Genomic DNA, 25,957 nt, shown 5'->3' on the forward strand with positions numbered 1-25,957 from the left:
CGCAAAGAGTCAGACACGACTGAGCTACTGAACTGAACTGAATTCACAAGAAGGTTAGTGTGGCTGGAATGTAAAGAGTGAGATGGAAGAATCACACAAGAAAAGACTAGAAAAGGCAAGGTCATGTAGACTCTATTGAAAATTCTGGCTGCTTTCTAATCCATATGATTATGCTATTTCCCGAAGCTGCTGATGAATTTTTTTAGTGGGGAGAATGACAAACGTGCCAGAGAAGAGGCAAGAACAGCCCCGGTAGACCCACTCATGACTGTGACAGACAAAGCTGAGAGATGACAGTTGCTTGGTTCAGGGCACTGTCCAAGTGGAGTAGTCGAAGTGCATATGTTAACTAGAGAATCCACAGGCACCAGGGTGGATTGGAAGTTGGAGCCAGGGAGTGGGAGGAGTCAGAACCACACACACTTTGGGCTCAAAGGGCTCGTGATGTCCAAGTGACGAGGAGCCTTGGGAGGGACAGGTTTAGAGGGGAAGATCACCATCTAGTTTTGTATTGACTGTGTTGACTTGTGAGAAATGCAGGGGAGTAGTTGAAAATCAGGCAGCTGGGATCCCGATCTGGAGCTCAGAGGTGAAATCTGGCTGGGGATATAAAATCTGAAAGCAAAACTTTTATGCCTTTTATAGGCAAAACTTCACATAGTAAAAAAAAAAGTACTCAAATAGTAACAAAGGTGCAGAACGCCAAGTGCATCTTTCAGTCTCCTTTCTGCCTCCCCAGGAGCATTCGTCCATCCCAGTTTGCTGCATATTTCCAGAGATATCCTGTGCATCTGTTAGGATATGTATATCTTTAAAAAATATGTCTTTTTGTAAAGTTCATGAATGGAAGCATACTGTACCCATTTTCTCTGCGCTTTTTCCTTAAAAATATTTTTAAGATATTTTTTCATATCAGTAAATCTGGTGCTTTTTTAAACAGCTGAATAGTGCCTTTCTCTTTTATTGCATGTTGTTTTGTTTCTGTTTTGTAAATAAGTTCATTTGTACTATCTTTTTAGATTCCACATATAAGTGATACCATACGATATTTGTCTCTTCTCTGACTTCACTTAGTATGGTGATCTCTAGGTCCATCCATGTTGCTGCAAATGGCTCCATTTCCTTCTTTTTTATGGCTGAGGAATATTCCATTGTATATATGAACCACATCTTCTTTGTCCATTCATGAGTTGTTGGACATTTAGGTTGCTTCTATGTCTTGGTTATTGTAAACAGTGCTGCAGTGAACACTGGGGTGTGTGTATGTTTTTGAATTATGATTTCCTCCAGATATATGCCCAGGAGTAGAATTGCTAGATCATATGATAATTCTATGTTTAGCTTTTTAAAGAATCTCCAACTGTTCTCCATAGTGATTGTACCAATTTATATTCCCATCAACAGGGAGGGTTCCCTTTTCTCCACACTCTCTCCAGCATTTAGTGGTTTATACGCTTTTTGATGATGGCCATTCTGATTGGTGTGAGGTGATATCACATTGTAGTTTCAGTTGATTCAATAATTAGTGATGTTGAGCATCTTTCCATGTGTTTCTGACCATCTGTTTATCTTCTTTGGAGAAATGTCTGTTTAGGTCTTCTGCCCATTTTTTGATTTTTTTTTTATATTGATCTGCATGGGCTGTTTATATATTTTGGAGATTAATCCCAGGTCACTTTGTTTACAAATATTTTCTCCCATTCTGTAGGTTGTCTTTACATTTTGTTTATGGTTTCCTTTGCTGTACCAAAGATTTTTAAGTTTAATTAGTTATTTGTTTATTTTTATTTTCATTACTCTAGGAGGTGTATTCAAAAAGATATTGCTGTCATTTATGTCAGAGTATTCTGCCTATGTTTTCCTCTAAGAGTTTTTTAGTATCTAGCCTTAAATTTAGGTCTTTAATCCATTTTTACTTATTTTTGTGTATGGTGTTAGAGAGTGTTCTAATTACATTCTTTTACCTGTAGCTGTCCAGTTTTCCCAGCACCAGTTATTGAAGAATTTATTTTTTCTCTAGTTTATACTCTTGCCTCCTTTGTCATAGATTCATTGACCATAAGTGTGTGGGCTTTCTGTCCGGTCCCATGGATCTATAAATCTTTGTGCTAGTACCATACAGTTTGATTACTGTAGCTTTAGTATAATTTGAAGTCAGGGAGTCTGATTCCTCCTGCTCCATTTTTCCTTTTCAGGATTGTTTTGGCTATTCAGGGTCTTTTGTGTTTCCATACAAATTTTAAAATTTCTTGTTCTAGTTCTGTAAAAAATGCCATTGATAATTTGATAGGGATTGCACTGAATCTGTAGATTGCCTTAGTTAGTATGGTCATTTTGACAGTACTGATTCTTCCAATCGAATAACATGGTATATCTTTTCATCTGTTTGTATCTTCTTCAGTTTCTTTCATCAGCACCTTATAGTTTTCAGAGTATAGGTCTTTTGCCTCCTTAAGTAGGTATATTCCTAGCTATTTTTTTTCTTTTTGCTGTGATAGTAAATGGAACTGTTTCCTTAATTTTTGTATCTGTTTTCCATTGTTAGTGTGTAGAAATGCAAGAGATTTCTGCATTTTAATTTTATATCCTGCAACCTTACCAAATTCATTTAGCTGTAATAGCTTTCTGGTAGCAACTTTTAGTATTTTCTATGTATAGTAAGTATCATGTCATCTTCAAACAGTGACAGTTTTACTTCTTTCCCAATTTTTCTTTTACTTCTTTTTCAATTTTTCCAACTCCTTTTATTTCTTTTCCTTCTCTGATTGCCATTGCTAGGGCTTCTAAAATTATGTTAAATAAAAGTGGTAAGAGGGCACATCCTTATCTTGTTCCTGGTCTTAGAGGAAATGCTTTCAACTTTTCATCATTGAATATGATGTTAGCTGTAGGTTTATCCTGTATGGTCTTTATTATGTTATGATAGGTTCCCTCTATGCCCACTTTCTGGAGAGGTGTTTTTTTTTTTTTTTTAAATCACAAATGGGTGTTGAATTTTGTCAAAAGCTTTTTCTGTACCTGTTGAGATGATCATATGGTTTGTATTCTTCAAGTGATTAATGTGGTGTATCACACTGATTGTTTCTGGATATTGAAAAATCTTTGCATCCCTGGGATAAATTCTACTTGATCATGGTGTATGATCCTTTAATGATCCTATTGTTAGATTAGTTTTGCTAGTATTTGTTGAGGATTTTTGCATCTGTGTTTATCAGTGTTACTGGCTTGTAATTTTCTATTTTTGTGATGTCTTTGGTTTTGTTTATCAGGGTGATGGTGGCCTCATAGAATGAGGTTGGGAGTGTTCCTTCCTCTGAAAAAATAGCTTAGAATGATAGATGTTAAGTCTTATCTAGATGTTTGATAGAGTTTGCCTGTGAAGCCATCTGCTCCTGGACTTTTGTTTGTTGGGAGTTTTTAAGTCACAGTTTCAATTTCAGTACTTGTGATTGGTCTGGCTCATATTTTCTGTTTCTTCCTAGTTCAGTCTTGGAAGATTGTTCCATTCTAAGAATTTGTCTATATTATTGGCATATAGTTGCTTGTAGTAGTCTCTTATGATCCTTTCTATTTCTATAATTATAACTTCTTTTTCATTTCTAACTTTATTGATTTTTTTTCTTGTTTGGCTAAAAGTTTGTCATTTTTCTTTCCCTTTTTCAAAGAACCAGCATTTAGTTTCACTGATCTTTTCTATTGTTTTCTTTATTTCTGCTCTGATCTTTGTGATTTCTTTCCTTCTACTAACTTTAGGTTTTGTTTGTTGTTCTTTCTCTAGTTGCTTTAGGTGTAAGATAAGGTTGTTGAGATTTTTCATTTCCTAAGGTGAGATTTTATTGCTATAAACTTCCCTCTTAGAACTGCTTTTTCTGCATCCCAAAGGTTTTGGATCATTTTCATTTGTCTCTAGGTATTTTTTTATTTCCTCTTTAATTTCATCAGGAATCCATTGGTCACTGAATAACACTGTTTAGCCTCTATGTGTTTGTGTTTTTTACAGTTTATTTTTTTCTTGTAGTTGATTTCTAATCTCAGTATTATGGTCAAAAAAGATGCTTGATATGATTTCAGTTTTCTTAAACTTGCAAAGGTTTGCTTTGTGGCCCTGGAGCAGGTTCTATGTACATTTGAGAAGAATGTGTATTCTGCTGCCTTTGGATGAAATGGTCTATAAATTAAGTTCATCTGGTCTTATATGTCAGCCTTTTATTGATGATTATTCAGCAGTTGTGATTCTGGTGTTTTCAGAGAGGAGGTAAGGTTAAGTCCTTCTGCTCCACCATTTTGTCTTCTCCCCATAATGATTGTTGAATAGAGTAAAATTTAAATTCTCCCTCCTACCACCAGCGTATCCCTGTGCTGCTCTATTATGTAATTTCAAATCACAAACACCACCCTCCCCAAATCACATGTTCACCAACTCTGAAGCTCTGTAGTATATTCCTTCTTGTTTGTTTTTTACATGAAAGTTAGATTAGCTTGTTTAGCACAATTATAAAAACTTCTTAGTATTTTAAATGGGACCATATTAGATTTATAAATCAACTTATAGAGAAATCACATCTTATCCTGTGTAATTTCCTAACAAGAATATAGAAGGTTCAGTCCTTTGTATGATTTAAAACTTTCCCTTCATGTGTCTCTAAAATTACATATCAGATTTCTTCTTGCTTTATCTTTTTTATTTCTGTTATAAATAGGTTTTCTCTTCCTGTATGTCTTCTGTCTGGTTGTTTTCTTGTGTTTATGAAAGTTAAGTTGAATGCTGTGTATTAATTTTGTGCCCATACTGTTTTTTGACTGATTCTCTAGATCCACATTTATACAGTAGTCACTAACACAGGTAGCTTAATTTAATTATGTTAAAATTTCAGTTAAGTCACACTAGCCACATTTCACATGGTCAGTAAACATACGTGGTTAGTGCTTACCATATTGTGAAGCCGTGCCCTTGATTTTTTTTTTTAAGATATACAGCCACATCCTCTGCAAATAGTGATCATTTGTCCATTTTTTTTCTAATTTTTGAACCACTATTTTCTTCTTTCCTAATTGAATGAACCTAATGTCCCAGCATAAATAAAATAATAGTGATGACAGTAAACATCCTCATCTCTTATTTCAGGCTTTAGTGGGAATGCTTCAGCAATTTCCTTCATTTAAGTTGAATGCTAACATTTGAGCTGAAACAGATGTATTTTGCAATACTAAGGAGGCATTTATGTATTACTATTTTATAGAGTATTTTTATCCAGAAGGTTATTTCAGACTCTCTAGAGATGAGTGTTTAATTGACCTGGGGGCTAATAATTAATTCATACATTCTTATAATACTTTATATACTTAGGATATCTTCTTTTAATGTACATTCAGAGTCTGTTTGCTAATATTGTATTCAGGATTTTGTGTCAGTATTTATGAATTTTTTTCCTGTAGTTTTTGTTTTTACAATATATTTCAGATTTTGGTATCAATGTTATACTTTTCATAGGAAAAAAAAGGTTGAAATTTTCTTTTTCAATGTTTAGGAATAGTTACAAAGGTAATGGAAATGTTTAATCCTATTGAATTGTCAGCTTAAAGTAATATGATGCCAGGTCTTGGGGACATAGGAACCTTATAAAGTCTTATGACCCAGCAGTGCTTGCAGAGATTTTGAGGGAACATGTATGAAATTATTTCCTAAAGCCTTATTTGAAGTGATAATGAGTTGGAACCCAGTAGCGATGGATGTGAGTCTGAGTGAACTCCGGGAGTTGGTGATGGACAGGGAGGCCTGGCGTGCTGCGATTCATGGGGTCGCAAAGAGTCAGACATGTCTGAGCGACTGAACTGAACTGAGAGAATGCATCAGTGAGAGAATGGATATACAAGATGTGGTCAGTGCACATTTGTAATACTATGTAAAAGTCAGTCAGTTCAGTTGCTCAGTCATGTCTTAACTCTTGGCTGACCCCATGGACTGCAGCACGCCAGGCTTCCCTGTCCATCACCAACTCCCAGAGCTTACTCAAACTCATGTCCATTGAATCAGTAATATCATCCAACCATCTCATCCTCTGTTGTCCCCTTCTCCTCCCACCTTCAACCTTTCCCAGCATCAGGGTGAAGATGGAGACAGAGTACCTCTGTTTACGTCTTCTTGTGTGTAAAGCAGCACAAAGTTAGAACTGATGATAGAGGTAGGATGGTAAGTGCCTGTTAGATCCAGCAGAAGTCGAGGGTCGTGTCATTGAGGAGCTGCTTGCAGTAAAGGTGGGGTCTGGCTCGAAATTTTCTGATGATGGTAAAGATTGAAGGCAGGAGGAGAAAGAAGACGACAGAGGATGAGATGATTGGATGGCATCACCGACTCAATGGACATGAGTTTGAACAAACTCTGAGAGATGGTGAAGGACAGGGAAGCAAGGTGTGCTGCAGTCCATGGGGCTGCAAAGAGTAAGACACAATTTAGTGACTGGACTGGAACTGGTTCCACATTACAACCTTGGGCTTAGCCATTGGACGTGGGGCTGGGGCCAAAAGTCAAGATTTTCACAGCCCATCACTTTCCCTCCCCATCCCACCTCCCAGTTGGGCTTTGTTTGCTGCTCACACTAAACACAGCTCCAGCCATGGCCTCATTCCAGTTCCTTCAGTGGGCAGAGGGTCCCCCCACCCAATGACCCCTGGTACCTCTCAGGCCCCAGTTTATACTGATCCCTGTTGGAACTCTTTTACAAGAAACCTTGAACTTGTGACTTGAAGGGCAAGGGAACCCTCCAGGGACTGGTTTCTATTGCTCTTGCCTTCTTGGGGGCATCCAGCTTCCTGTAATCCCAGTGGGGATGACCTTTTCACTGGAGCCTTTATGTTGAAGACTGTGCAGTTCAGAGGCAGAGATGATTCTGCACTGGCTTTCTGGTGCTCTGTTCTCTCTCTCCCTTGGCTCTGGTCCTGAGCATCTTCTCTTCTGCAGGGTGACACAAACTTGCCTGATTCCAGAGACTCCTGGATAGGGGAAGTGCGGGGCCGCTCTTCAGTGAGGAACAATCAGCTGAATCTGGCCAGCTCTGCCTGGAAATGCTTAGCCTACAGTGAGTGGTGGGGCAGGTACCTCCTTGTGGGGGGGCTTCAGGGCTGAGATCTGCTAGATCCTGGGGGCTCGTTGTCCCTCAGGATGCCGGTGTTGCCCCAAGGCCCTGATGCTCAGGAGCCTCCACCTATTCATTGTAGGCCGCAGAGCCGCCTTGGGCAGTTGCTGCTGTTCCCCGTCCAGCCTGTCCAGCCTAGGGACCTCCTTCTCCTCCTCATACAAGGATTTGGCCAAGCACATCGTGGACCTCTGTATGGCTGATGTGAGGTTTCCGGCAGCAGACTCTGCTTGGTGGGGAGGGAGGAGGGAGAGGGGAGGAACAGGGCAGACGAGGGCTTCTTTAGCAGCTCTCTCTCTTTACAAAAGGGGCAATTCAGGAAACGCTGGCTTGAGGGACTCATCCAAGGGCCTGCTTTGTACCAACTGTGCCTACTAATCTGGGTGTCGTCACTGTGTCCCCAGGTAATGGCTGCTTGCTCAGATAACCTGAACAACCTCTTCAGCTGCCGGGCAGCAGCCGGCTGGAAGTAAGTTGCTTTGCACAGTGTCTTATTGTTGCAGCCCCGCCGGCCTTGTCTCCTCCTTTGCCTTCTCCACCCTGGCTTCCTTGAGTCCCTCACCTGAACTCTTCTTTTGTGACCCTAGAGCCCAGTTTTTACCCCATCCTCTTCTTCCCCACCCTTGGTGTTCCCCTCAGCCATCAGGGCGAGGAGCAGGAGGTGCAGCTGTACTACAAGATGTTCTCTTCTACCCGGCATGGCTTCCTGGGGGCTGGCGTGGTGTCCCAGCCACTGTCTCATGTGTGGGCAGCTGTGAGTGACCCCACCTTGTGGCCCCTGTACCATAAGCCCATCCAGACAGCGAGGCTGCACCAGCGGGTGACCAACAGCATCAACCTGGGTGAGCCCAGGGAACAGAGGCAGCTCTCTTGGGAGGCTGGGTACTCAGGCTTGGTCTAGTGGGGTGTCAGGCTGTAGAATGATGGGGTGTCACAGGGCACCTTCTAACTTTCTGCATCCCTGCCCCTCCAGTGTATCTGGTGTGCAATACCACCGTGTGTGCACTGAAGCAGCCACGGGATTTCTGTTGTGTCTGCGTGGAAGCCAGAGAGGTGCCTGCCTTGCTGGTGGTAAAGATGTGGGAGGAACTTGGGCTGGAGTGTTGTGAAAAGCAATCTCTGTGGGCATCCCGTCCTCTGCGGGGGGGAGGAGGGCAAATTGGACATGGTGTGTGTGTGGGGAGGGCCTTGAAGGTTGCGTTCCACGGTACTGCCTGCACTGGAGCCTGTCCCTGGTGGAGCCACATTACATAGGCTGAACTCACACTGCTGTGTTTCCAGGGGCAACTGTCTGTCATGGCAGCTCAGTCTGTGTATGATGCATCCATGCCGAGACCCAGCAGGGAGATGGTCCGAGGGGAGATCCTGCCCAGCGCCTGGATCCTGCAGCCCCTCACTGTGGAAGGGAAGGAGATCACCAGAGTCATCTACTTAGCCCAGGTGATCCACCTCCTGCAGCTGGTCTCACAGCATGCCTTGATTTGACCCCAGCCTCATGGGAGCTTACTGTAAAGCTGTTCAACATCCTTTAGGACCCAGGACCTGTGGCCTCAAGCTGGAGGTTTTAGGGTTTCTTGGGTCACAAATCAGTGGCGAATCAGAGGAAGGAATGAGGCACAGCTGACCAACCTTCTTGAAAGCTATTTTCAGAGTCTGGTGGCCTTCATCCTCTGGCTGTTCCCAGGGTCCTCAGGAGATAGATGAGTTATTATGAGGCAGAGCAGCAGCCTCTCCCTAACTTGGCATTGGAAAGTGAAGCTTTTGTCTAGATCTGAACAGCAGTGTACAGGACTGTGCACAGTTCAGTTCAGAGTTTGTCCCATCACCGCAGCTACTTATAGCCGAAGCATGCCCCAGTGTGCATCTTTGACTCTTCCCTCTGGTTTATTTCAGGTAGAACTTGGTGCTCCAGGATTCCCCCCTCAACTTCTAAGCTCCTTCATCAAACAGCAGCCACTGGTTATAGCCAGACTTGCTTCCTTCCTTGGTAGTTAGCATCTCACAGTCAAGATGGCACTCCAGGATGCCCCAGAGATGTTGGGGCAGTTCTTGTTACTCTCTGTATCCTGATGCAAGAAGAGCCAAGGCTACCTGCTGTGGCCGACTGAGCAGACGGCATTCCGCCCCGAAGTTCCAGTGAAACCTGGTCGGCACTTGGTCACAGCTGGCATCTCTGCAGAGCAAGGGCACTTGAGTTTCTGGCTCTGGCCGTCCAGCGTGAATGAAGCTCAACTCACCTTTTTGGATTTCTCACCTTTTTTCCTGTCTCTGGGACCCTATGGCATATAGGCTACTTAAGGATCAGGACTGGGTACAGCCAGTAGAGCTGGGAAATGGCAATGCTCTGACATGGTGCTTACTGAGTTTGGTGCAGCCCTTGGGCTGGTGGAGAAGCAAGCTGCCGTCGGCCAGCACTCAGAATCTGCCTCCAGCATTCAGCTCCACTGTGGGATGGAGTGTTAGGAAATACCAAAACAGAAAATGGTTTAAAAAAACATCTACACAAACCAGAACAATGATGTAGAATTGTTTCTCCTCCTTGAATCTTTACAAATTGCTTTATTATTAATTTTTGCCTTGCCCCCACCCCCTTCCTTTCCCTCACAGGAGAGGACGTTCGTTTGGGTCTTGGCCCGTTAGGAGTACTGACCAGTGCTGTGTTATGGAGCCGCCACTCCAGAGCTCAGCAAAATGAGAAAAACCACTGTAGAAGTTGGCTGGATAGATTTGGGGTCAGAGTGGGGCCCCAGACCCTTGAGGAAGACTGGGGATGGGGCTTCGGCATCTCTCATTTCAGAGATGAAAAACTGTCTTTTGAAGACGGATGATAATGGATTTCCTCGAGGAGGTAAGTGATTTGTTAGGAGGAAGCTCAGTTCCATTCTTTACCTCACTCAAAGGCTTGGTTCCAGCCCTCAGGCTCTTGAGCATTCCACACACTGCTGTAGCCCCTTCTGTTCTAGGGTGGGATGGAGACTGGGTTCAGTTTTCTGACTGAACCTGAGCTTTTATTCTGTATGGTTACTTGAAAGTGGTAGGGGTGGGAGAGGTTCTTGGCTTCAGTTCTGGTGACCAGAATCTTTGGTAGAAGAGGGTGACCACATGGGGATTGAGATGATGTGGTAAAAAGGTAAATTTCTGCATAGTCCAGCAGAGATTTATTTTTCTGAAAGTATTTGCAGGATTTTTTTCCCCTCTTACCTCAAATTAAGTTATTTATATATTATTGAAGGTTTTAATTGCTTTTAAACTTATTTTTCTGGTTAATATTTTGGTAACATTTGATATATTTAACAGCCTATTTATGTACTCCCATATCTTTTCATATGATTAAGACCACTGATTGAAAAGTTCAGAACACTTGCAAATTAAAAGTCCAGTGTGTACATTTATTCAGTGAAGACTACCCTGAGATAGCCTAAGTGTGTCATTTGAGCTCAGAATTCAGCGTCGATTATGATGGCAGTAACTGTTCATGGCCCAGTTTCAAGCTATATAGTTTATACATAAATAGTTTCCTATGAGCTCAGCACTGCTTTGCATATAAAGAGCAACCAGATTAGTTTCCCAGCTATTGCCAGCTGTAGTCCAGGTATGAACAAGAGGGACGATTCCAGAACAGTCACTGGCACACCCAGTGGTAACCACAGAGCCCTGGAAGGAAGCTCTTTAGCAGGTATGTACCACTGGAGCTTCTGAGACAGAGCCAGTGGTACATGTGGGCAGGCAGCCCCGAGGAGACCATATCCCCTGAACTAGAGAAGCCACAGCCAAGCATGTGAGTCAGTAAATCCAAGAACATTAGCTGATGCTGGTGTTAAGATATCTGGTTCTCAGACATCATTGTGCATTAGAATCATGGAAAGGATTTGTGACACCCCAGGCTGGCCCCCACTCAAGTTTCTGATTTAAAGGCCTGGAGGGGCCTACATATTTGTATTTCTAGGAAGTCTCAGGTGATTGTGAGGCTGCTGGTCTGGAGACCACGCTTTGAAAACCACTGTTTTAGATAACTAGTAGAAAGCAGGCATATGGAAAAGAATCTAAATACCAATGAGTTCACTAGTTCATTGGCTGCCTGTCTCTTAATTCCTTTCTTATTGCCTACCTAAAGTAAGCCTTTAAGGTTCACACAGACCAGCATTGTTTCCTGAATTGGGCCTGTTGCTGTTTAGCTGAGTAGCCTTTAACTCAGCATCTTCCAGTGCTCCAGGCTTTTCCTCCCTGCTTGCTTGTCTATCTCACCTCATACGGAGCTGAGTGTCTGAAGTAGCTGCTTACCTTGGGACTCAGCTTCCTGGAGCAGTGCTTTCGTTGAGCCATACCTGATGGGTGCAGAAAGATAAGACATTTCTTAAAACTTTTTTGGTTCCCAAGAATTCAGAACTTTCAGAATTTCCTATAGTATGTTAGATTCAAAGGACAGATGAAGAAAAAAGGTTCAGATGCAAAAACTTATGGACTCGGATGAGCTGAGGGGAAGGGCGGGTCACAGCCTGACTAGGCAGAAGTGTGACTAGAGTGGTATGGGAGACATTCCCATTTTTACCCTTCTGTGCTGACAGGACCTACTGTAATGGCACACAGCAGACCTCTTTAGGCCCAGAGCCTCTTACCTAGGTAGCTTCCTTGGGTTGGAGACCTCTTTGACAGCTAAGAACTTTTCCTAAGAAATACACACACATGCACAGATTTTGTGTCACTTCAAGAGGGTTCACTGAGTACCCTTCTTTCCCTGGCAGAGACTGAATCTCTCTGCACACACTGCCAAAGTAGAAAAACCATGAATTTTACAGGAATGAATTTAACGCACGTTATCAAAGTAGTGCTTTCTTAGAATCAGTGCACCATTTATAGACATTTAGAATGCTTCCATTCTGAGTCAACTCAAACATCCCCAACTCCCACCGCCCCACAAAAACAAGCATCCTAAGGGCTGGTGAGTAGAAATTTCACACATCTTAAACCTTTAAAGGGAGCTGCACAGAAGTCAATACTGTTGGCAGTGAATTAGTAAGGGCCCCAGGCTCTCTGGCTTGCAGGTCTCACATACGGGAACATTTAGTGTCTGCTGAGTGGCCAAGCTACTAGGACAGCTCTACCCTGTCAATACCCACCTCCAAGCCCACCTGAGACTTTGCAGCCTTCTACAGGGATGAATAAGGTGAAAATAACTAGACAAGAAGCCCTTAGTAAAGAAAACAGTTTATTTTAAAAAGCTCTAGTGTTCTGCCCGTGCTTGGCCCCTGGATGGAGCGAGAGTCAAAAGTTACTACCTGCACGGGACTGAAGGCAGGCAGGGTGCAAGGTGAAAGGCAGGTTTCTGTCGGGCGAGCCCCACATCTATTGTACATTTTTAAGGAGATGGCAGTCCAGCTCCTGGTGGTAAGAAAATGTAGACTCCCAAGATTCATGTTTAACTTTACTCACAAGTTAAGTAGAAGTCAGTTGCCTTTGTCATGATTTTCCAAACCACAAAGCTTTAAGAGATACTGGGGTAGCAGCAAGTGGGGCTCGAATCTTGTGTCAACAAGTCCCCATGGGTCATTTCACTTAGTATCCAAGTAATAAAGCCAACTCTTCTTCTCCGGGACTGGAGTCTCTAGGTTTTTCCACCATAATCCTGAATCCAGTGACCCCTTCTTCTTCCTCTTGGACTTGGGATGGTGAGCCGTCCGTGGGATGCCAGGCAGCCACACTCTTGCTTCACACGTGAGCAGGAAACCTGATGACAGACTGAGCTACTTCCACAGCAGCACGGGTCACAGTGGGCACTTGGGATGGCTCTGGGGCCTCCTCCTGAGGCACAGTCAGGCTGGGTTCCAGCGCTCTGGTGAGATGCCTAAAGTAGGGACACTTTCCAGCCCTAGCTCTGGGCCAGCACAGTTCCCCTGTTTGGCTGTACCAGTTCACAAGCTCTTAGCTGGTGTTCTGGCACATGGGGCTCAGCTAAAAACAGGTTGAACAGTGTTGCTAATTCTTCAGAGAAATCCTGGAATAAGCAGAAAGGTGACTGAAAAAGCAGGCACATAATTCTAAATTAATCAATCCCAAATATGAAGCCCTAGCTAAGCAGTGAGTAGACAACCTAGGTATTTTATTTTTTCCCAACTGCCTTCTACATGGAAATGGACTTGTCCTGTTAGTACTCTAGGATGCTCAAGTCCAACAGGGCGAGCCTCTATTGGGAGGCTCAGAACCACTAATGAGTACTTCATATGCACATTATTTCATCTTGAAAAACCCCATAAGGTCTAAGTTATTCCCATTTTATGTAGAAACTACTTTGCCCTAAATCACATTAAGGACTGACTAAGCCTAAAATCCAGGTTATCCTGATTATAAACACCCACAGTTGGGAATTCCCTAGCAATCCAGTGGTTAGGACTCCACAGTTTCACTGGATTGAACCCTGACCCTGCAAGACAAGCAGTGTGGACAGAAACAACCCCACCATCAGAGAGGTTTGCCAGAGCTATGCCATGCTTTCTCACTATCTGCCATCTTCCCTTCCTCCATGGACACAGTCATTCATATAACAGCTACTTAAATGTGAAGGAGGTGCCCTAGAGCAGCCATTTCATTTCAGGGTGGTCCTCAAGACATCACAATATTCGCTGAGCTTCGGAAGATTCTCAGGATGCCAGGCCCTATCACCTGCCCCCCTTTCAGGATAAAAGGGACATGACACCTATTCTCTCTCCAGATAGAATATGAAGACTTCTTACCCCTGGCCACTGGGTCTCATGGAGGCTGCCCAGGCAAGCCTCTATCTCCATCCGTCTCATTAGACCTTTCTCTACCAGCTCCCGGAGCAAGAAGAGCAGCAGGTCCCACTGCAATACACATGGAGAAAGAGCTCAGGGGGCTAAGAGGACTGCACAGCAAGCCTGATACAGAGGACAGAGCTGCTGAGAGAGGAGGGGAGATGAGACTGAGGAGTCTCTCTCAGTGTACAGGAGAAAATGAGCACAGCCCCAGAAAAGGGGACTAAAGCAGCTAATAACATTAAGGGCAGTGGGTGTAAAAGATGACTGCAGAGCCTTCTAAGGAGCCTGCCCGCCAGCCCCCATCCACCTTCTCTGGCTCACCTCCCTCGGCCGAGTGTCTGCCAGAAGCGCCACGTTTCTTGGCCTCAGCAGCAGCTGCAGTGGAACTGGCACCTGAAAGTCATCCTTCCACAGGGAGAGCAGCATGAGCAGGAGCCTTCGAGCCTGCCCCCTCTCCAGCTGGTGCTGTGCTGGAGGCCCCAGGATGGGAATTTGATCTGCAACTGTGGAAAGAGAAAAGCCAAGCTTTAAGAAGTGGAGGCAGGGTCATGTGTCCCTGGGAGGAAGAAGAGCAGAAAAAAGCTGTTTTCTAATCTTGCTTGTACCCAACCCAGAGAACTGGGGGATCTGGCAACAGAGGGCTGTGATAAAAAGGAGCCATACCAAGGAGGGACGCTAACTCCACAGAGCACTTTGCCAGATGCTGCTCAGCCGGTGGGCACAGGAACTGGGGGGGAAAAACAGGAGACCCTGGACATTAGCACCATAATTCAAGCAGCAGCCCTGGGCCAGTGCAGCTCTGATTACCAGGCACCAGACAAGGATACGGAAGAAGGGCATCATGTCATGTCTCACCTGGCGGCACCGCAGCATCTGGCCCAGCTGGCCTAGGAGCTGCTCCAGATACTCAGGGGCAACTCCCTCCTCAGGGTCCCGGGGCCCCACAGCCAAGGAGAGCACGTCCTGCAGAGAGGAAGGGTGGACGCAGAGTAAGGCTTCAGGCCAGGCCAGGGCCAAGGAGGCCACAGAGAATGTGGCTTGGGATGGGGATCAGCCAGTGGAGAGAGGCAGAAAGGAAGACAGGGCTCTAGGGTGAAGTGATGGGCCAAGGTGCCCTTAGACTTGGGACTTGGGCAGGGCAGGTCAGGACAGCACAGCTGGGAGAAGCAACCAAGTGGACAGAGGGAACAGATGGAATAGGTAAGCCAAGGGGCAGTGTGCTGCCAGAGAGCTCGAGATGCCGTACCAAGCCAGTTCTGAAAGCATTTATGTCCTATCACGTACATGCGGTATTTTCTGTCCCTCATGATTCTCCATTCATTTTCTCAGGAGAGTCGAGGCCTCAGGACAGAAATCATCTGTGTATTGAAAACCAGTAGCTAACGGCTGCTGAGAGTTTCCTTCTCCGTCTTATATACTCTAGAACTTGAGTCAGTCCTCTTTTGTCCCTAGTTTCAATCATTATTACAACACTACTACCCCAGATCTGGGCCAGTTACTAGTTTAGGTCCCTGCCCCAGCCACTCCAATTCTGCGGCAGAGCATGAAAACAGCTCCAATCCATTTGTAAATGAATGAAAGCGGCCATGTGCCAATAAAATTTTATTTACAAAAACAAGCAGCAGGTTGGATTTGGCCCACGAATTGTTCACTGATTCCTGTTCTAGACAGTATAAATTCTTTTTATCAAATTAAGAGCACTGATAGATTATTCTTACTGCCTGTAACCAAACAAGCATCATCTCCCACATAGGAGAGTGTTTCTGAAATACTGTCCCAATACTGGGATGACTGTTCCTTAGAACTTTCCTACTGCACTAGATAGCCATTCCCTACTCCACTCCCGATATCATCTATGTACCATGTACTCAGTCAACAATTTTCACATCTACCCTCTTCCCTTTTACCCTTTTGGGTGATTCAAGTACAAAAGTCAGAGAAAAGCAATTACTAAAACCATTCAATTCCATTTAGCCCTGCCTAACTCCATTCAGTTAACAAAATGGAAACTAGCTGGACAACACAGAAAGCTGCTACACAAATACTGGAGCTGAGGAAGAAAGAAGGGCAACTAGGAAAAGAGCAGGGAGCAGGAGGAGGGGAGCCGAAGGGAGTAGGGAGCTGTGTACTTTTATCTCGGAGATGAGGTGGGAGGGGAGGGGAGCATGGTGCTCACAGGCACGGGAGCAGCCCCTCCGCTCCCCCCGGGCAGCTGGCTCAGGACCCTGGGCGCGAAGCGTGCGACTCACGGCCGCTTTCACCTCCCTTCTGATCAGTGCTGCAAGTCAGAGGGAGGACAGAGAAGAGTCACCAAAGCAGCCCTGCATAGGCTCACCATGCCAACCCCTGCCCTTCCCTGTTGCCAACTGGCCCTGAGTCCTGTCTTCCCCCAAGTGGCCTCCAACTTCCTGCCAGTCCACTCGAAAAACTTGGTCAGTTACTCCCCTTCCCTGGACCTTACCTGTGATGTTGGCTGACAACCATGCACAGGCTTTCTCTGTTGCGAGGCTCACAGCAATGTTCTCTGCACTGCTTAGAACCTGTGACACAGAAGTAGTTTTGAGTCAGGGGCAAGTTAGGACAGTGGTGAATGCCCAAGTCCAAGACTGGCCCGCCCACCACCTCATGTGCATGTTGACACACACAGCCCCACAGCACTGCTCTCCCACCAGCCCAGCCCACCACCCCAGGACTACTTCCTACGTACGGCTGCCGGAGTCTCCTCAGGAAGCAGTGCCCTCACGGCACCTGGGCTCTTCTTTTGGCAGAACCTGAAAGGAGACAGAGGTCAGTGATGTCTTGAGACATCAGCTGGGTCCCTGAGTGCACCAACTCCCTGAGCTGGGAGAGCTCTGCCACAGGGGAGGGCATGCTCAGCTCTCTGGCCCAGATGCCAGGAGATTGGACACCCAACCACATGCCTTTCCAATTCGACTCTAAACTTGGGTCCTTAAACCTCTAAAAACCAAGATAAGAGCCTACAGAGCAGGCAAAAATAGAATGACAAAAGCAGGGTGGGAGAAGACATGGAATAAACAATATAAGAAAAAAAAGGACAGGAAAGGAAAGGCTAAGAGCAGAGTGGAGATGAGAGGATCCCAACAGACTGGCATCTTACTCCCGCCCCTGGGTCAGCGCCTGGGCCCCGTGAGGGCACAGCTGGGAACACAAGATCTCCAACAGCTGGGCTGGATCGCCTCCTTCCTGTCCCTGGGTCACCAGCTGCTCTTGAAGAAGCGACTCTGCCTGGCGCACCAGCTCTGCCACCAGCGTGGCCCTGCAGCAGGAACAGCAAGATTTTGAGGTAGTTGGAAAGGCTGAATTGGAAAGGGGCTGCAAATTCAAGCAAACCAGGTCAGAACTAACTTGAAAGAATGTTAGCCATTTCAGCCTTCCCCATCCCACTGGGCCCCTGTCCCCACCCCTCAGCTGACTTTCCTCAGTTTGGCAACAAGGTGTTAAAAGGGGGAAAAGGATAAGGAAATGAGCCTGGGACCTGCAACACCTTCATTCCCAACCCCCTCAATTCAGACTCACTTGATATGCTTGACACAGTTAGAACCAATTCTCTCTGCCACGAACTCCACAGTCCTGCGCAGGGAGGGCGGCTGGTTGTGGAAAAAGGCTTGGGCCAGCTGTGCCTGTGGGGAGGAGGGAGCAGTGCAGGCAAGGGCTCCCTTTCCCTTACCCATGAGGTGGCCCTTGCTTCCACCCTGCCCCTTACCTGCAGCCCCTGTGTGGTCTGGGGAGGCTGGGCTCCCAGGCCCGTGGTGGTGGTGGGGGTGATTTTCCTGACGAGGCCCCCACTCCTTCCACTGCTGCCTGACACCCATGAAGCGAGCAGTTTGCGGAGCTCTCCTGCATCAGAGAAGCCCATGTGCTTAGTTCCAGAACTGTCCCACCCTCCCAAGCATCCAGACTAAGCATTTGTGGAATAGACAGAACGAGGCATCAGGGAGCGCCTAAGCACAAAACAAAGTACGAGGGTGCTGGGCCCATGGGATGCATTTTGGGTACTCATGAAGGGGCAGGCCAAGGACCAAGGACCCTTGGGGAAGAGTATCCTCACCAATATAAGGGCAGCAAGTGTAGAGCAGCTGCTGGTCCACCACAGGCATGCTGTCCTGCGGGAGACAACAGGTCAGTTTGCGGAAGGGAAGCTTCCCTTCCTCCCAGAAATGGGGCGGTCGGGTTAGAGAATTACGTGAGACTTCAGCCTCTATTCTGGCTTGTGTTTCTGGGCCCGCTGACAGGCAGGCTACCTCCTTTACTCTTGTGGTTCCCATGGCTCTGGCTGGACCCCAATACTTACCAAGCCATGCTCTGAGGCTACTGTGTCCACCTCAAAGACATCCAACTGACCCTCTTCCAGAAAGAATAGGTCCTCAGGGACTGTGGGAATCTGGCAAAAGATTAGGGGAGTGCCAGCCAGCACTTTAGGGATTCATCACACCTCCAACTTCATGGTTCCAGGGTTTAGACAACCAGGTTCAAAGCCACCTTCCTCTATGGCAACCCCATCTTTCCTCCTCTGAGCCTTTAGCGTCTGGTCCCGCTCTCTGTCAGAGTCCTACACTTTCCCTTTGCCCATTTCCAGCCACAGAAGTCATACCGCCTTTCCCCAACCTGGACCCTCATTCCACCAACCTGGAAAAGCCAGCCTAGGACAGCAAGCAGCAACAGCTTGTTCAGGAAACACATCTCCCCTTCACTTTCCTTTGATAAGACCAAGCTCCTAAAAGGTAAATGAGGGTGTGAGTGGAATCTGTGCAATGAGAGAAATGGAATGGAGTTAAAAAAAAAAAAAAAGCTATCACTGGGAAGGTGATTCTCAAAAGGAGACCTAAAAGGGACTGCTGTTGTGTAGGCAGCCATGTCTCATCACCTCTCCCAGACCTGTACTCACTCTTAGCTCGGCCACAGTAGGAACAGAAAAGGGCCAATCAAAGTGCAAATAACTGCCCACTGTCTGTCCTTGTGGATCAAGGCCTGGCCTTTCCCCTGAGGGTCAGCTATAGCTATGGAAGCACACAGGAAGCACAAGCTGCTTGGCCCTCTTCAAAAAGCAGCAGTCTCAACAACATTCTCCCTGCACCCTTTTCTCAAGCCTTGCCCTCTCTTGACTCACCGATGCAGGTGCAGCAGGAGAGTGAAGATGCTGCGGTAATAGTCCAGCATGGGGACAATGTGGTCAGCAAGAGAAAGGAACTCCACCAGCCAGGGCACTGTGAGCACTGCTCGGCGTGCCCGCAGCCCCTGCTGCAGCAGAGCTCGCACGTCCAGGACTGGGGGCACCTGGGAGGGCCAGGGTCAGTCAGGGGCTGGGGAAAGCCTTCTAACGCCATTGCCATGCGGCTCCTCCCAGCTCCCTCCTTACCAGCGCCCCCATTCACCTGGCTCCTCAGGGACAGAATGGAGTCCTGGAGCTCACGGGTCGGGGGTGGTTCAGGCCCACGGTATGGCAGGAAAGCGACAAAGCCCAAGAATTTGGCCAGAAGCCTTAGGCTGAGCAGCACCACAGCAAACTGCCTCCGTTCACCCTGCAGGCCATCAAGAAGTAAGAGGTCCTAAGCATTAGGCTTCTAGAACAAAACCACATCTGTTACAGACTTCTTGAAAATATCCTTTCCCCTCTAAAGCAAAGCCTCCTTTCTTCTGCTTTCTAACCTGCCAGTCCACGTCTGACTCCCCATCCTCATCACTAGGCTCAGGCTGAGGAAGGGCGAGGCTGTTGAGTTCTCGGATCTTCAAACTCAGACTATCCATGAGATGCTGATTAAACTGGAAGCTATGAAGGGAAGGGGGAAAAAAGGTACTGGAAGAGGTGCAGGAAGGATAATAGAGGTGGTGTTCCAGACAGAAAGGCTCAGTAGGGCAGACACAGGAGGTCAAGGAACAAGGAGTTTACCTTCATAGGTGAGAGAGTGAGAAGGGAAATGGAAGCAGGAAGTGTGGGTTAGAAGGAGGCTGGGCATCCCCCAGTCCCACCCACTGACATTCCAGGCCAAGAAGAGCAAACTCTTGCCCTTCTGGGAACACAAACCTCTTTTTCAGGCCTCTTCCCCCACTCTCGGCAAGACAGGGGACCTTTACCTGCTGGCACTCAAGATGAAGTCCCTGAAGAAGCCCTGACAGCCTGGGAAGGTAGGGGGTGGGCAGGGGCCCCCACTGCTCTGAGGGGCCACAAGCCGTTCCTGTAGGCGCCGCAACCGCCCCAGCTTGTCAGCTCCAAGCATATTTAACACATCCGGAGCCTCACCCAAGACAGTGCCCCCAGCACCACCAGGACTCTGACACATCTGGGGCAGGGGGAGGAGGAGAGAAATTGATAAACCAGTGAGTTTTTCTGGAAAGAAGGGGTGAAGAAAATGAGGAGGAAGCAGTGAACAATACGGGGTGCCCACCCTATATTGTGTGCCATAGATGTATTTTTTGAGGTCTGTGTTATATTCTTATTTTTACAGGTGAAGAAACTGAAATTTTAAGATTCAACATCTGCATAGGGTCACGAGGATTTGAAACCAGACCTAACCTTGCACTCTTTCTACCACACCACAAAGCAAGGGCAAGAAAGCAGGGAGGGACTGAAGGAGGGCCAGGAGAGCTGGGTGTGTGAGGGGGCCCACAGAGGAAGAGCAGAACTCTTGTTTACTCTTCAGCCAAGGACCTGCCTGTTCTCCTGTCCTGTCCCAAAGTGCCAGCCATTCCTTGGCACCTATAATACATACTGTCCACTGGAGACAGATCTCCTGCTGGAGCAATTACCTGGAGAAGTTGTTTCTGGAAAAGTCGAACAAAATGGCTGTGGCTGCAGGCCGCAGAGAGTTGACCCATCATGGCTCTGAGGAATAAGAGGCAGGGATGGAGTGTTATGGGAGGAAGAGGGGGAGAAAGATCTGAGAGAACAAGCCAATCCTTGAGACTTTCAGCCCTCTACCAGGGGCTTGAGCAGCCTTCTACCAGAGCTGGCTGGCACAAGGATATGGGAAAAGGTAAAGGATACTTTCCTTAGCACCAAGATCCCTCAAGGCTAGAGAGACACTTACTGAAACTGTCAGTCGCTCAGTCATGTCCGACTCTTTGCCACCCCATGAGCTGTAGCCTGCCAGGCTCCTCTGTCCATTGGGATCTCCCAGGCAAGAATACTGGAATGGGTTGCCATTTCCTTCTCCAGGGGATCTTCCTGACCCCGAGACAGAATCTGGGTCTCCTGCATTGCAGGCAGGTTCTTTACCATCTGAGCCCCCAGGGAAGCCCTTAACCTTACACTTAACCAAACATGAAATGAGACCACCCTTCTCCTCTTCAGTCTACACTGACTGCCAGTAAGCTTCATGACCAACGTGGATGGGAGATCACCAGACAAGAGGATATTCTTTCTGTATCCTAGTTATCCAGCTACACAAAGTTATCTTGTATTGTCAGATTAGATGATGGAGAAAATAGAGGTTGGAAAGGGTCTAAGCCAGTGACAGGCAAAAACTCACGCAACCTGGAATAAGAGTGTTCCACTTTATCAATCATTTGCAATCACAGAGCAAGTATAAATGATTTCTGAGTAGAAGGAGTTGGAGAAATAAATCCCTTTTGAGTAGAGGCAGAGGTGGCAGTAACTAAGAGATTAAGGAAGACAGAAAACAGCTTTGTGCTGGAAGGAGTTCGGGGTGGGGAGAGAAGCCTTTCTCTAATCAGTTACCCAAACACCACTAAGTTGCTCACTGCTGGAAGCAGGAAAAAGTGATCAGTGTATGAGCACATACCTGATCCTGCTGCCCAAGCCCTTCTCAAAATCCCAGCCAGGCTCCTCATGGCGATCTTCCCACTCTCGAAGTACCTCGTAAAACACATCCCTGGCAGACACATAAGATGTCTGATCAACTGAAGCACAGTTGGCTTAACTCATTCTCAGGAGTGCCTTCTCTAGCTCAGAACTGTAGACAGGACCATTCACAGCTCCATTGCTTATCCTCTCCAAGGTTCTCTATGTGATAATCCCACAGACCCGACAGTAGTACACCACATGCTTCACTTGCTTCTGTGGGCAGTTAAGGCTAATCTGGCACTCTCATCTGAGAACCCTGTGGCCAAAGTCATTACACTGCGAGAAAGCTGCTACTGTCAGAGGTGCGAGTCCATGGGTGTGAAAGAGAATGAGGCTAAGTGGCCCTTAAGATGTTTGCTAGGAAGGGCCTGGTGGTGCTAAACTACACCCGTTAGTGCCAAACATCTAGTTTCTATGAAAACAACATAGGCTGCCTATCCCGGAGAAAATGCTGCTTCATCCCCTCCCCCAGAGTCCCCTTTTCTTATCACCTCTGTTTTTTGAAAGTATGAAAGGCTCGGTCACTGGAGAAGTTAGCACGATTGTCAGTTTCTGGCTGAAAGGAGACAGCTTGAGCAGAAGGTGGCATCGCCAGAGAGACCTAAAACAGTGACATTAGGGACTGAAAGCAGAGTTCACGCTCAGAAAACTTCATCCCCATATTCTAGTCCAGAGTTTTAGGCCGCATGACACTACAGTGGTGTGAGCTGGGCCGCCTGGATTATGAGACTAGGAAGGGTCAGATCCAGGCTAGAAGATGTCTAAGATGGGGTCACTACCTTGGCGACACTGCCCTCATAGGCAGCTCGGAGGCGACCTTGCAGAGCCGGTGAGAAACACAGTAATCGCTCATTCTCAGCCAACAGCTTCAATGTCCCTTTGTCCAGGTGGGAGAGAACGCTGTACAGGGATAAGAGCACACATGACTGAGAATGGGACAGACTGCAAATAGGCAGCTGGCATCTGCACAGCACAGTGTGTTACCTGGAGCACAGAGCAGGTACATAAAAAAAAGAAAAGTCATGCGCCAAGGATTAAAGACGATAAAGGGAAAGGAAACGAGACCCTATGGAGCAGCTAATGATAGCAAAGCAGAAACAGTAAATAAACCCAAAGGTCAGCTACCAAAACTACTGGGGGCAGTTTGATTCTTTCAAGGGCTAAATTCATAGCTTTGACACGAAACTGAAGGGTTACATGTAGGAAAAGGCCTAGGGTCACTACATCTGTGTCAAGCACAAGCATGCCCCCGAAGTAGCCAGAGAATCAAGTGAATAATGTGAATAAGGTTCAAATGCCTCAGCGGGGGAAACTTACTGAAATTGATGTTCCAAAACCTGCACTGCAAAGAAGACACAATCATGGACACTCTGGAACAGAGGGCTTTCCAGGGAATCTAGAAGGACAGTACCAAGCTGTTGGTTAAAAACAATTTCATTTCCAGACATCATTTCTCAAAAAGAGGCTTGTTCACCAACCTACAGCTCCCGGAGTTGGTTCAAGGTCACTGTCTTTGGCAGCCACCATCCTCCGGGCAGTAAGGAGCTGAAGGACGAAGAAAAGCTCCAAGAAGAGGTTTGGTACCAGGTTCTCTGGTTAAAAAGGAAACTCCAGGGTATTGAACGCCAGTCAAAACAAAGGCTCAGTTCAATTCTTTTACCCTGTAGTTCTACAAGTGTCTTCATTCCAGGGCTCTGTTCTCACTCACCTGCAATGCATGAAGAGTAGACAAGGGCAACCAGCTCCAGACGGTGGCGGGAAGATACTCTGGTAGGGTCAGCGGGTTCAGCTGTGAGGTGTCCTGTCCGGCTGGGGTGAGGAGATCCTGGTTCTAGGGTGGGACAGGCAGGAGTAGGTGACTGCTGCAGCTGCTTAGAGCTACCGGGGAAAGAGAAACGTCATGAGCAGTCAGCATGGCTTCCCCTCCACAGCCACACTCAGGTTCCTTAGAGACCTGTCCACAGCCCAGGAAACAGACCCAGGGTTCCCAGGAGACAAATTAATCACAGGGAAAAGCCCTGCAAATCCCACCCCCCAAAGGAAGCTGACATCCCCAGGAGCAGCAAAGCCATACCGCTCCTTCCTGAGCATCTCCCGCTCCTCTTGCAGACTTCTGCACCCTGAGGGAATCCCATGGCCCCAAGGGCTAGTGTCTAGGACTGAGGGTTGGGAACTGGGAACACAGCTGATTGGGGGTGAGGTGAAGCAAGTCTTGGGCTTGGAAAGTGATCGCTCTTCGCTCACTGGAGTTGGGTTGATCCTGCGGGAAGGCTTGGTCCTGTTGAAAAGCAGCCATAGGTTTTCCTAATTCCCATCTTCAAGCATCTCCCCCTCCACCAAAACATCTAGCACCCCTTGCAAAATGCCCCTCACCACGTAGATATTTCACCCCCTACTTTCTTGTTATTACCACGCTCTACTACAGAGCACCCAGCCTTAATTTTTTAACTCCCCTAGCAGAGCCATATTTTAGATGAGGGCTAATTCTCACCCTGCAGAGCCGGGGGGAACGGAGCCCACGGGAGGGAACTCCTCCAGGTTGCTGAGGTTTGGCGGATCAGAGCGCGCGAGGCTGGGGCTGCTGGGGCTGCCAGAGCTCCTGGGCCTCCGGCCCCCGGCCCAGGGCAGGCACTCCCCGCTGACCCCCTCCTCCAGGCCCCCGGGGCCGCGGCCTCGCTCGCGGGCCGGCCCCGGGCCCCGCCTCCTGCCCCCACGGCGGGCCGAAGGGGCGTCAGCAGCGGTGGCGCTCGAAGCCTCGATCGGAGGGAAGAGCTGGTTGCGCGCTCCGCGGCCGCCCCGCGGCGGGCCCCCGGATCTCCCTGGCAAGCCTGTCGAGGAGCCCGGGGCCTTGGCGGGGGTTGGGGGGCCCTGCGGGAGGACGCGGCTGCTCTGTTCCCTCAGGAAGTTCAGCAGGAATGGCACGAATTCCTTCCGCAGTGGCCGAAGTGAGCTCAGCGCGGCCGCCTCCCTGGGGTCATCCTGAGGGAGAAGCGGCGAGGGGAGAGAGAGTCAGTCAGCTGCCAGCCCGGGGCCGCGAGCAGCCGGGGCCGCAGGGCGTGCTGAGGGTGGCGGGCGGCCGGGGCAGCGGCCCCTAGTTGGAGCGCACTCGGCCCCGGCTGACAGCCAGGCACTCTAGAGGAATGGGACGGGAGGAGCGGTATCTCCCGCGGGAAGCAGCTTCAGGCCAGGCTGGGGGCGTGTCGGCGCTGTTACCTCCGAACTCTGGGCGCTGCGCGCGATCCACCGCACAGCGACTGCGACCGACAGCTCCTCTCGCAGCAGCGACTCCAAAACGGCCGCCATCCCGGTCAGGGCGCTCTGAGGCGACTGCGCAGGCGCCGGCGCGCCACGGGCGCCCTGGGAAGGGCGGGGCCGGCGCCGCCGGGCGACCGTTGGGCCGCGGGGCGGAGGGGGCAGGGCCAGGGGCGGGGCCGGGGCCGCCGCCGCCGCCGGCGGGGCTTCCCCGCACTGAGGCTCGACTTGGGCCTTGGCTCAAGGCCTTGGCTGGGTCCGTGGTTCCTGACAAGAGGCCCGGTGGCCCGCCAAGAGCAGTGTACTGTTGTCGGTGAAGCGAGGCCCCGGCTGCCCTGGCCCGAGGGTGACCTGCCGGGACTCGGGGACGCGGCGGGGAAGACCAAGGGTCCGGGAGAGCGGCCGGACCGTAAAGGTGAACTATTCTTCGGAGAAGATGCCTACGTCTTCTACGATAAGCACATTCTTTTCTTTCAAGTTTTCTAGATTCAATCGTCACTACCCTAAAGAAGTTACGATAAAGTTTGCTAAACTTCATTTTGACCTTGCCTTTCTCAAAAGCCGAGTTTTCAATCCCCTGCCCACTCGTTTTCCAGCAAGATCGATCATTAAGACTTTAAGACGGAGGGGCTTTTTAGGATCCTCCGCCCACAACCCTTAAAAGTGCCCCAGGCCACCCTGCACACAGAATCGCCGTCTTTATTACCCCTTATACGTTACACAAGGTTAATAGTTCAGCTACTTTGCAGTTAATAGGCATACACATGATTAGTTTCTGGTAGCTTATTTCTTAATTTTTCTTATTTCAAAAAATACGAGAATCACCTCTTTGGATGTTGCTGCTCACTGGGAACTCAAGAAAGGGACACCGGGCTGAGAAAAACAAACAGCACTAACATTCCAGGCCAAACCAAATCAGGAAGGGTGAAGCAGTGCCCGCGTGAAAGCCTCCTGAGAGGTCCCTTGGTTCAAAGGACAAG

The 25,957-nt window shown here is 48.0% G+C and overlaps 2 protein-coding genes across 15 annotated transcripts in view; one reads left to right on the forward strand and one right to left on the reverse strand.

The window, feature by feature from the left end:
- Positions 1-10,539, forward strand: part of STARD9 (StAR related lipid transfer domain containing 9) — a 113,805-nt gene extending 103,266 nt beyond the window's left edge. For 7 of the 10 annotated variants that reach the window (XM_042253036.2, XM_042253038.2, XM_042253037.2 and 4 more), the window contains 7 exons: positions 6,959-7,076; positions 7,216-7,337; positions 7,538-7,602; positions 7,773-7,975; positions 8,107-8,204; positions 8,415-8,573; positions 9,027-10,539. In XM_042253036.2, coding sequence (XP_042108970.2) covers positions 6,959-7,076; positions 7,216-7,337; positions 7,538-7,602; positions 7,773-7,975; positions 8,107-8,204; positions 8,415-8,573; positions 9,027-9,128 — 867 coding nt within the window. In that variant the 3' untranslated portion in view covers positions 9,129-10,539. Of the gene's footprint in view, positions 1-6,958; positions 7,077-7,215; positions 7,338-7,537; positions 7,603-7,772; positions 7,976-8,106; positions 8,205-8,414; positions 8,574-9,026 lie in introns of those variants that run through there. The other 3 variants (XM_027971713.3, XM_042253040.2, XR_009601473.1) reach the window with 2 other exon arrangements.
- Positions 116-25,054, reverse strand: CDAN1 (codanin 1). 5 transcript variants are annotated; one of them, XR_006060526.2, is made up of 30 exons: positions 24,939-25,054; positions 24,217-24,704; positions 23,800-24,003; positions 23,434-23,603; positions 23,204-23,317; positions 23,043-23,121; positions 22,505-22,625; positions 22,217-22,326; positions 21,664-21,753; positions 20,669-20,744; positions 19,997-20,202; positions 19,571-19,691; positions 19,297-19,443; positions 19,032-19,198; positions 18,551-18,638; positions 18,216-18,305; positions 17,973-18,027; positions 17,628-17,761; positions 17,441-17,544; positions 17,022-17,180; positions 16,611-16,674; positions 16,365-16,443; positions 16,033-16,181; positions 14,759-14,866; positions 14,567-14,630; positions 14,225-14,406; positions 13,862-13,969; positions 12,564-13,125; positions 11,415-11,458; positions 116-9,577 (listed from the first exon to the last, which is right to left on the reverse strand). XR_006060526.2 is itself a non-coding variant. In XM_027971712.2 (28 exons), exons 1-28 carry the CDS (start codon positions 25,026-25,028, stop codon positions 13,000-13,002), a joined length of 3,693 nt encoding a protein of 1,230 aa, XP_027827513.1. In that variant the 5' UTR covers positions 25,029-25,054; the 3' UTR covers positions 12,327-12,999. The 5 variants fall into 5 exon arrangements, 4 of the variants coding, with proteins under 4 accessions (XP_027827513.1, XP_042108980.1, XP_060275122.1 ...); XM_027971712.2 differs by lacking the exons at positions 116-9,577; positions 11,415-11,458 and having other exon boundaries at positions 12,327-13,125; XM_042253046.1 differs by lacking the exons at positions 116-9,577; positions 11,415-11,458; positions 23,204-23,317 and having other exon boundaries at positions 12,327-13,125.
- Positions 25,055-25,957: the final 903 nt, after the last annotated feature.

Source organism: Ovis aries, chromosome 7 (genome assembly GCF_016772045.2).
Source record: "Ovis aries strain OAR_USU_Benz2616 breed Rambouillet chromosome 7, ARS-UI_Ramb_v3.0, whole genome shotgun sequence".
Classification (NCBI taxonomy): Eukaryota; Metazoa; Chordata; class Mammalia; order Artiodactyla; family Bovidae; genus Ovis; species Ovis aries.

Bases quoted from the DNA above. Each gene is read 5' to 3' on its own strand.
- CDAN1 (XM_027971712.2), bottom strand. From the start codon at position 25,028: ATGGCGGCCGTTTTGGAGTCGCTGCTGCGAGAGGAGCTGTCGGTCGCA. The intron at 19,199-19,296 runs GTGAATGGGGGC...TGGCCCTCCCAG, and splicing joins TTCTGTCCCTGAGGAGCCAG to GTGCCCCCAGTCCTGGACGT. The intron at 16,182-16,364 runs GTAAGGTCCAGG...TCTGACTTGCAG, and splicing joins GTTGTCAGCCAACATCACAG to CACTGATCAGAAGGGAGGTG.